General features: G+C 41.4%; 1 protein-coding gene across 1 annotated transcript; it reads right to left on the bottom strand.

Moving 5' to 3' along the window:
- Nucleotides 1–1,039: 1,039 nt before the first annotated feature.
- Nucleotides 1,040–7,032, bottom strand: LOC106088066 (protein psiQ). The gene is made up of 4 exons (XM_059365434.1): nt 6,722–7,032; nt 6,539–6,664; nt 3,313–4,263; nt 1,040–1,438 (listed from the first exon to the last, which is right to left on the bottom strand). Exons 1-4 carry the CDS (start codon nt 6,810–6,812, stop codon nt 1,239–1,241), a joined length of 1,368 nt encoding a protein of 455 aa, XP_059221417.1. The 5' UTR covers nt 6,813–7,032; the 3' UTR covers nt 1,040–1,238.
- Between the last annotated feature and the right edge of the window lie 4,032 nt (nt 7,033–11,064).

The following is an 11,064-nucleotide window of genomic DNA, read 5'->3' as shown; positions in this document are numbered from 1 at the left end:
CCAAAAAGTAATTACGGATTTTTTAAAAGAAAGTATATGCATTTTTAATAAAACTTAGAATGAAATTTAATCAAATATACTTTACACTTTTTTTCTAAAGCAAGCTAATAGTAACAGCTGATAACTGACAGAAGAAAGAATGCAATTACAGAGTCACAAGCTGTGAAAAAATTTGTCAACGCCGACTATATGAAAAATCCGCAATTACTTTTTGGGCAACCCAATATATATAAGAGCTATATCTAAATCAGAACCGACTTTTTTGAAATTCACCAATAATGTCTGGAGTTTAAAGAAAATCCTTCCTGCCAAATTTCGACAGGTTAGGTTAACAAATGTCCATTTTATTGCGCTATTACTGGAAATCGGACGAACATCTATGTGGGAGCTATATCTAAATCAAAACCGATTTTTCGCAATTTCAATAGGCTTCATCTCTAGGCCAAAAAACATGCCAGTACCAAATTTGAAGACGGTCGGGTGACAACTGCGACCTGTAGTTAGTACACAAATTAATATAGACAGACAGGCAGACAGACGAACAGACAGACGGACATAGGTAAATCAAATCAGAAAGTGATTCTGAGTCGGTCGGTATACTTACCAATGGGTCTATCTCTCTTCCTTCTGGGTGTTACAAACAAATCCAAATGAAGGTTGCAAGTAACGACTTCTGCAGAAGCTGCGAAAACGTCGAGCAAAAGAACACTATAGATCATCTGATATGTATATGTGGGTGCTGCATTGGCAAGCAAATGGAGTTCCGCTTTGGGTTTTCATTTTTTTGAGGATTGCCCCGAATTAGCGGATGCTAATACTCGCTATTTTATGGGCTTTTTAAGAAGATCTGCAGTTTTCTTCTGCTTCCTTGGAAAATGCCCAAGTGAGTCTCATTGCAGGCTGCCATGTAAACCTAATCTAACCTAATAGGCGTACATTTGGCAGAAATCATAGTGGTGGTGACCCAAATTTCGGAACCCCCCCATTTTTAATGTTGATTTAATTACCAATTCCCATTTATATTGAAAGTACATAGCGATACCTTTTTCCAGCGTTTATTGTCTCCCATCATTAACTAACAAATAAATCTGTAAAATCCGATGTTCTTTGGAATTTTAATGAAGTTGAAGAAAAATATCTTCATCTATTTAATAGACAATATGTTTTCCAACATATTGTAGGAAATGTTTACAAAAACTTATTGTTACGTGTATTAGCAAAGAAACGTTTTATAGAATTTAATTCAAATACCAAATGGCCGATATCATCATTACTAAGAGGCCAGTGAAAATGGTAACACTTTGAGGTGCCGACGATGACTTATCCTTATTGCAATTTTTAGCATAGCAGACTCGGCACTGATGATTATTGGCATCCAGGCAGGTAGCTTTGGTTTTCTCATCCGCATCGATTACACATCCACGAATGGCAACATCATCTGGAAAATAGTTTTAGAAGAGGAAAATTGTCTTAAAATTTGGGAAGAACTTAAGACTATGGATAATGATCAAGAACAATTATACTGTTAGAAATATTTGGTTAAATGTGTTGGATATTTATTGTATCAGAGTATTTTATTGTTCTAAACACAACTTTTTTCCTGTCTTATAACTACCTCAATATGAAGAAAAAAGAAGCAAGTAAAAACGTATTAAGTTCAGTTGCGCCGAACGTTGAATACCCACCACCATTTTATTACAATTCCACAACCATATCCATAGTTATATCCAAGTATGGGCTGATCTGCATCATATTCGATTCAGTTGGCGAGAACTCTTCGCAGTTCGCAGTTTCAGCGAAATTGGACAATAAATCTGCTGAATACCCCATCATTACCATTTTATTACAATTCCACAACCATATCCATAGTTATATCCAAGTATGGGCTGATCTGCATCATATTCGATTCAGTTGGCGAGAACTCTTCGCAGTTCGCAGTTTCAGCGAAATTGGACAATAAATCTGCTTTTTATGGGATTAAGACCCAAAATTGGAAGAACGGTCTATATGGTGGCTACATCTAAGTATTGTCTGATCTGGATTGTATTCTAATTGGATGACGGGAGGCTTAAAACTCACTCAACTCACTGTTTCAAATAAGAGCGAAATATGACAATAAATGAGGCTTTCATAGGCTACCTCGATTTGTCCTAAACCAGCAGTTCGAAATTTATAACGGCTACATCTACATAAAGGGAGATTTAGCCCCCGGTAGCCGATATCCATATTATCCTAATCGGTAAATTTGTCCTGATGGGGGGTGGAGAGGGCCATAAAATTAATTTTTGTGTAAGATTTATATTCAACTTTAAAATATTTATCATTTGATACCCATATTGCTCAAACCGGTTAAAGTGTCCTGTTGGGTAGTGCATTTGGGGGTAGGGAGCTCTCCGACACTTAGGGTAACATTTTAATGCCAAGTTCGTACTTTACTCTTAAATATCTTTCATTTGATACCCATATTGCCCAAAGCGGTGAAAGTGTCCTCTTGGGGCTTTTTTTTGGGGGGGGGAGGGACTCCCCCGAAAATTAAGAGTGAAATTTGTACACTAAATTCGTACTCTACTCTTAAATACCTTTCATTTGATACCCATGTTGTCAAAATCGCTACACATGTCCGTTCGGGTGGGTTTTGGGATGGGGCGTCCCCCCAGGTTATTTTACCGCACAAATTTTTACCAATTTCGAGTTTTTGGGGTACCAAAAGGTGGCATACAAAATTTCGCTTAAATCAGTGAACGCATCTCCGAGATCTGGTGTTTTTGAAAATTGGGGCATGGGGGAGGGTCCGCCCCCCCTTCGGATATCAAAAAAATGTAGTACCCTATATTCACCGGGGGCCCAAACTCTAACATCTGTGCAAATCGAATTGGCCCTTTTTGAGTCTATACGGAACAGACAAACAAAACAAAGCGCAACAATTTCATTTTTATATAATAGATATATATGCCATGTACTCCCAAAGAGGTATCGCACTGCGGCACGCCGTTCGGACTCGGCTATAAAAAGGAGGCTCCTTACTATTGTTGATATGAGAGAAGTTTGTCACTGTTCCTTAATGAAATGCTTAGGGGTAAATTTGCATTACCATTGCGGTCGGATGGATTCGATTTGCACCAATGGCTTTAGTCTGTACCTTTTGGGTATTATGATGTACTTAAAACTGTTTTCCACATCGGGAGTTTTGGGTTTGACGATTTAGTCTGTCACAACTGTGGTATCACCACTGAGTTATATTGTCTAAGGTAGCCTGTTGAATGGAATGCCACACCGACCTTACCTAATCGATTAATAAGTTTAGATACTTACTCCAAATTCCATGGAAACATCCTTCTTGGGCTGAACTTTCACCTGTGCGGCATTTTTGTCCCGTAGAATCAGCTTCGTTCCAGCATTTCTTATCAATATCACTGCGACAGACAATGCATGTGAAGGTATTTTCCTCTGCCTCTTTGTTGCAGCCATCGCCAGAGTTACATTTCTTGCATGAAGTGCCATCTTTATTACACTCCTCGGCCAGAGTGGGATTGTCGTGCAAACATCCCCTGTAGATACCATCTTTGGTGAATGTAGTAATGCATGACTCTTCGGCGTTATATAGAATTTTCTCTTTACAATCCTTTGCATCGCTGGCCTGTTGTTCCTTATAGCAATCGTCTCCCTCACATTGAATACATTTCAGTTTTTGAATTTTCTCATAGGCAGAATTGTTGCAACTATCAGCAGAGCAGGTGAAGCAGTTGCTTTTATCACCAGCATCGTCGGAACATTTGGTACCATCATCCGATTTACAGCCTCGCACAACAGCAGCAGCACTCTCCGCAGTCATATAGCACTGATCATTGTCCACGTAATTGGCGCATGGTTTAGCTAGTATGGTCGCGGTTGAAGGGTCAGAGCATTCCGAACCGGAGCATTGATAGCACTGTATACGCTTTGCTGGGAAAAAGCCCTGATTACTCAATGCTGCAGCTGATTTTTTGCATGTGGTTGATGTTGCATCACATGTATCCTGAGCAGCGGCACAACGTCTTTCTACCTTCTTGTCCTTCACTTGGGCAAAACACTCCGTTGTAGATGAATCACATATGGAATTATATTTGATATCGGTGACTTGGCTTTGGGAGCATAGGGCATCATCAGTAGAACATTTCTTGCAGATATTATGATTGTTGCATGCATCGGTGCCATCGCAAGTTTTGCAATTTTCACCAGTACAATCCCCACCTCCCATACAGTCTCTTGTTATAGTACCAGCATCTGAAAAAGGGAAAATGTAACGTTAATATAAATGTAGGGGACATTTCAGGACCACAGCAATATCCAGCAGAAAATTTTCTCGAAATTGGAAGCAATCCATTTTTATACCCATCACCATTGGATGGGGGTATACTTATCTAGTCATTATCTTTGATGTAGGCCATTGAAGATTGCAAATGGGGCATATCGGTTAAGATTTGGATATAGCTCCCATATAAACCGATCACCCGATTTGACTTCTTGAGTCCCTACAAGCCGCTATTTTTGTCCAATTTGGATGAAATTTTGCATGCGGTGTTCCGTTACGACTGCCAACATTCATGCCAAGTACGGTCCGAATCGATCTATAACTTGATACAGCACCCATATAAACCTATCTCCCGATTTCACTTCTTGAGCCCCTGGAAGCCGCAATTTTTGATCAATTTGCATGTAGTGTTTTGTAACGACTTCCAACAACTGTGCCAAGTACGGTCTGAATCAGTCTATAACCTGTTTGTAACACCTCGAAATATTCTTGATCGTCATGTCATTTTAAGTCGATCTAGCCATGTCCGTCCGTCTGTCTGTCGAAAGCACGCTAACTTTCGAAGGAGTAAAGCTAGCCGCTTGAAATTTTGCACAAATACTTCTTATTAGTGTAGGTCGGTTGGTATTGTAAATGGGTCAAATCGGTCCATGTTTTGATATAGCTGCCATATAAACCGACCTTGGGTCTTGACTTCTTGAGCCTCTAGAGGGCACAATTCTCGTCCGATTTGACTTAAATTGTGCACGTGGTGTTTTGGTATCACTTCCAAAAACTTCGCTAAGTATGGTTCAAATCAGTCTATAACCTGATCTAGCTGCCATATAAACCGATCTTGGGTCTTGGCTTCTTGAGCCTCTTGAGGGCACAATTCTCGTCCGATTTGACTGAAATTTTGCACGTGGTGTTTTTGTATCACTTTCAACAACTGTGTTAAGTATGATTTGAATCGGTTCATAATCTGGTATAGCTGCCATATAAACCGATCTTGGATCTTGACATCTTGAGCTGCTGGAGAGCGCAATTCTCATCCGATTTGGCTGAAATTTCGCATGAGATGTTTTGCAATGACTTTCAATAACTGTGCTAAGTATGGCGCAAATCAGTACATAACCTAATATAGCTGCCATATAAATCGATCTGAGATCTTGACGTCTTGAGCCTCTAGAGGGCGCAATTCTCATCCGATTTGGCAGAAATTTTGTACAGCGGCTTCTCTCATGACCTTCAACGTACGTGTTTAATACGGTCTGAATCGATCAATAGCTGGATACAGCTTCCCTATAAACCTATCTCCCGATTTTGCTTCTTGAGCCCCTACAAGGCACAATTCTTATGCGAATGAACTGAAATTTTACACAATGACTTCTACAATGTTCAGCATTCATTTATGGTTCGAATCGGACTTTGACTTCAATATTCTTTGTTTGCCTAAAAAGAGATACCGCGCATAGAACTCGACAAAGGCGATCCATGGTGGAGGGAGGGTATATAAGATTCGGTCCGGCCGAACTTTGCACGCTCTTACTTGTTATATATAAGATTATTGCAAAACTTCATAACCCTATGAACTGAGTGACTATCTATGTTTTATAGAAGTCCTACACTTATAAGGGGGTATGAAAAACGGGGGTAGCGAAGTGGACCACCGGGATGCTAGTTAAATTATAAGGACCGTACTATTGATCCAAATAAAGATTTTATGCATTTTCTTTCCTATAGCTCTTAAAAAATCTCTCTTTAAACGATGCATTTTTCACCTGATTTTGACAATAAGAGGACCACATATCAGTGATGATGGGTATACAAACTTCGCTCTAGCCATACTTATTTGGTTTTACTTTTCTATGCCCATAATTGCTACCAATTAATGCAATAAGTTGCCCTTTGCATGTGGAATTTCCCACCTTATCCTAGTTGCAAGCTATGGCCTATTTATTGAATTCATTGGCATTAAAAGCTTCAGTGCTACACAAGTTGGATTACAAAGTGGCCAATATTGGATTGTATAAATTTCACAACTTATCTTTGTGCCGCAAACAATACTGAGCGATACGAAAACAAACATTGGCTGATAGATAGGTTTTGTAGGTAGGCCGATATGAATGTTTAAAGGTGATTGATAAGAATTCTTTTTGCTGGCCAACCACTGCACTCGTAGTATTATCGACTTTTCACTTATTATTAATGCAAAAAACAAAAAAAAGCTTCAATCAAACGAAATTGAAGCGAATTAGTCATACTTACCGTTCTTGGTAAAACATTTAGTGGCCGCAGTATTGCTACAAACTTTCGCTTGGAGTTTTGTAAAATCCAGACAATCGTTCGAATCCTTTGAGGAGCATTGAAAGCACTTTATTGGAACTGGATCAACTATTGAGAAATTCGGCAAAAATTAGTTTTTGGCCATGTGGATCTAATGTTACATACCCTCAGCGGTTGCCAATGTCAATAGTAAAGTTGCAATGCTGATGCCAATTAAAAGGCGTCCATATGTTGTTGTTCCCTTGATGGAATGCATTTTATCAGTTGTTCACTTTATCAATTAAATATTGCCAATAAACCACTACTCTGCTTAAGGAAAAATTTCCCGTGTACAAAATTAAAAAAATAAACCGAAAACGACGACACTTTTCGAACAAAGAAATCCAACTGTTGTGAGTATGAAGTTGGTCAAAGGGTTTTATACTTGGCTAACTTAAATGTGCTTATCGGGAGAGCTTAGTCTGTTCAGTTCTCTCACCGGGAGTATAGTCTGTCAATATTACTCTCTGCTTCGCCTTTGGTTATTTGTGGTTTGCGTTCTGTTCTGGACTGTTGGTTTGAATGAAGTAAATACCGTTACAATAGCAGCAACAATAGGGTAGTTCCTAATACATGTATGTCGTTAACGAATTGTAACAGTCATATAATTAAACAAAAACAAGTAAAGTAGGCGTTAAGTTCAGCCTCGAAATATGTTCCATCTACATCGAAATATGTTCCGACTTGGACCAAATACAAAAGAGCAAATACACACAGCATGCCTATGTCAAGGGAAGGTCGGTGTAGACTGCCCTGCACGAGGTTGTGCTCGAAGAATCCTTCTATGCCAAAACGTACACACTGGCGGAATGCATTGACATCGAAGGGAATTTTAACAATGTGCGGAGCGACATACTGAGGAAGACGAATGTGGGCCTATTTAACGCGCCACGTTTCCTCAATAACACGGATAGACCCGGTCCTTAGAGACTGGATAAACCACATGGTAAGGAACAGGTAGATAAATTGTGTGTCCCATGGCATAAATATAAGGGAGAAAGTGGCCACTTCTATGGGTGACCACCATAAATGACCTATTACGGATGCTGACTGAGGATGGATTTGAGCCCATCTGCTACGCAGACGATGTTATAATACTTCTAAGCTATGCAGAAGAGCCGAAAGGTTCCTGCATATGGCTGGGCTAGAACCAAAGTTCTTAATGTTTACCCAGAGAAGACTGAAAAATATGCCTGTTCGCGAGGAAGACGAAGGTGGGCCTGTTTAACGCAATAATACGGGTAGACCCGGTCCTTAGAGACTGTATAAACCATATGCTAAGGAACAGGTAGATAAATTGTGTGTCCCATGGCATAAATATAAGGGAGAAAGTGGCCACTCCTATGGGTGACCACCATAAATGACCTATTACGGATGCTGACTGAGGATGGATTTGAGCCCATCTGCTACGCAGACGATGTTATAATACTTCTAAGCTATGCAGAAGAGCCGAAAGGTTCCAGCATATGACTGGGCTAGACCCAAAGTTCTTAATGTTAACCCAGAGAAGACTGAAAAATGCCTGTCCACGAGGAAGACGAATGTGGGCCTATTTAACGCGCCACGTTTCCTCAATAACACGGGTAGACCCGGTCCTTAGAGACTGGATAAACCACATGGTAAGGAACAGGTAGATAAATTGTGTGTCCCATGGCATAAATATAAGGGAGAAAGTGGCCACTTCTATGGGTGACCACCATAAATGACCTATTACGGATGCTGACTGAGGATGGATTTGAGCCCATCTGCTACGCAGACGATGTTATAATACTTCTAAGCTATGCAGAAGAGCCGAAAGGTTCCTGCATATGGCTGGGCTAGACCCAAAGTTCTTAATGTTTACCCAGAGATGACTGAAAAATATGCCTGTTCGCGAGGAAGACGAAGGTGGGCCTATTTAACGCACCACGTTTCCTCAATAATACGGGTAGACCCGGTCCTTATAGACTGGATAAACCATATGCTAAGAAACAGGTGGATAAATTGTGTGTCCCATGGCATAAATATAAGGTAGAAAGTGGCCACTCCTATGGGTGACCACCATAAATGACCTATTACGGATGCTGACTGAGGATGGATTTGAGCCCATCTGCTACGCAGACGATGTTATAATACTTCTAAGCTATGCAGAAGAGCCATAAGGTTCCTGCATATGGCTGGGCTAGACCCAAAGTTCTTAAAGTTAACCCAGAGAATACTGAAAAATGCCTGTCCACGAGGAAGACGAAGGTGGGCCTATTTAACGCACCACGTTTCCTCAATAACACGAGTAGACCCGGTCCTTAGAGACTGGATAAACCACATGGTAAGGAACAGGTAGATAAATTGTGTGTCCCATGGCATAAATATAAGGGAGAAAGTGGCCACTTCTATGGGTGACCACCATAAATGACCTATTACGGATGCTGACTGAGGATGGATTTGAGCCCATCTGCTACGCAGACGATGTTATAATACTTCTAAGCTATGCAGAGGAGCCGAAAGGTTCCTGCATATGGCTGGGCTAGACCCAAAGTTCTTAATATTTACCCAGAGAAGACTGAAAAATATGCCTGTTCGCGAGAAAGACGAAGGTGGGCCTGTTTAACACACCACGTTTCCTCAATAATACGGGTAGACCCGGTCCTTAGAGACTGTATAAACCATATGCTAAGGAACAGGTAGATAAATTGTGTGTCCCATGGCATAAATATAAGGGAGAAAGTGGCCACTCCTATGGGTGACCACCATAAATGACCTATTACGGATGCTGACTGAGGATGGATTTGAGCCCATCTGCTACGCAGACGATGTTATAATACTTCTAAGGAGTAAGGATCCAAACGAGCTATGCAGATGAGCCGAAAGGTTCCTGCATAATGCTGGGCTAGACCCAAAGTTCTTAATGTTAACCCAGAGAAGACTGAAAAATGCCTGTTCACGAGGAAGACGAAGGGGGGCCTATTTAACACACCACGTTTCCTCAATAATACGGGTAGACCCGGTCCTTAGAGACTGTATAAACTATATGCTAAGGAACAGGTGGATAAATTGTGTGTCCCATGGCATAAATATAAGGGAGAAAGTGGCCACTCCTATGGGTGACCACCATAAATGACCTATTACGGATGCTGACTGAGGATGGATTTGAGCCCATCTGCTACGCAGACGATGTTATAATACTTTTAAGCTATGCAGAAGAGCCATAAGGTTCCTGCATAATGCTGGGCTAGACCCAAAGTTCTTAATGTTAACCCAGAGAAGACTGCTAAGGAGCAGCTTGATAAATTGTGTGTCCCATAGCAAAAATATAAGGGAGAAAGTGGCCACTCCTATGGTTGACCACCATAAATGACCTATTACGGATGTTGACTGAGGACAGAGAATGTTATAATACTTCTAAACGGTAAGGATCCGAACGAGCTATGCAGAAGGGCCGAAAGGGTCTTGCATATGGTTGGGCTAGACCCAGAGGTCTTAATGTTAACCCAGAGAAGACTGAAAAATGCCTGTTCAAAACGAAGACGAAGGTGGGCCAATTTAACTACGGGTAGACCCGGTCCTTAGAGACTGGATACACCATATGCTCAGGAACAGGTGGATAAATTGTGTGTCCCATGGCATTAATATAAGGGAGAAAGTGGCACAGGGCCCGCCACAGGAGGGCATTTTATCCCCACTCCTATGGGTGACCACCATAAATGACCTATTACGGATGCTGACTGAGGAGAGATTTGAACACGTCTGCTATGCAGACGATGTTATAATACTTCTAAGAGATAAGGATCCCAACGAGCTATGCAGAAGGGCCGAAAGGGTCTTGCATATGACTGGGCTAGACCCAGAGGTCTCAATGTTAAACCAGTGAAGACTGAAATATGCCTGTTCACGAGGAAGACGAAGGTGGGGCAATTTAATGCACAACTTTTCCTCAATAAGATGATTTCGATATCTGACAAGGTCAAATACTTAGGAGTGATCTTGAACACAGATGTTGGGCACTATGTCGACGGGCCGTTGGCTCGAAATGGGGGCTGAATCCTAGGATAGACCACTGGCTCAACAGGAGCGTGATTAGACCAATACTTACTTACGCCTCAGTAGTTTGGTGGACTGCTATAGAGAAAAAGTGCAACATAAGCACCATACAACAGGTTAAGAGAACATGTTGTCTTGGCATGAGGCGGAGCGACGAGGACCACGCCCACTAGGGCACTGGAGACTATTCTAGAAATCCCACCCATTGACATACAGAGTAAGTGTGAGGCAGCCACTATGGCTATGAGACTTAAGGCAATGGGAGAATGGATTGAGGATGGAAGCAGCTCAAACCATCGCAGTATAATCGAGGCGACGATAGTAAACCTGGAAGGAAGGGGAGAGGTTTTCCGATCGGATACCCTGAGATGAACCTTGAAGTCGAGTGCGCGGCACTGCTGCCATCGGCACAGTCTTGGATTGGCGGAACCCTAGTATTGCCATCTGGAAGA

This window comes from Stomoxys calcitrans, chromosome 3, assembly GCF_963082655.1.
Source record: "Stomoxys calcitrans chromosome 3, idStoCalc2.1, whole genome shotgun sequence".
Classification (NCBI taxonomy): domain Eukaryota; kingdom Metazoa; phylum Arthropoda; class Insecta; order Diptera; family Muscidae; genus Stomoxys; species Stomoxys calcitrans.
Note: the sequence above shows the minus strand (reverse complement) of the source record. Positions and strands in the feature narration are given on the sequence as shown.

Excerpts from the sequence above, each read along its gene's own strand:
- LOC106088066 (XM_059365434.1), bottom strand. The coding sequence starts at position 6,812 with ATGCATTCCATCAAGGGAACAACAACATATGGACGCCTTTTAATTGGC. Across the intron at positions 6,665-6,721 it reads GACATTGGCAACCGCTGAGG|TTGATCCAGTTCCAATAAAG; the intron begins GTATGTAACATT and ends ATTTCTCAATAG. Across the intron at positions 1,439-3,312 it reads ATGTTTCCATGGAATTTGGA|ATGATGTTGCCATTCGTGGA; the intron begins GTAAGTATCTAA and ends ACTATTTTCCAG.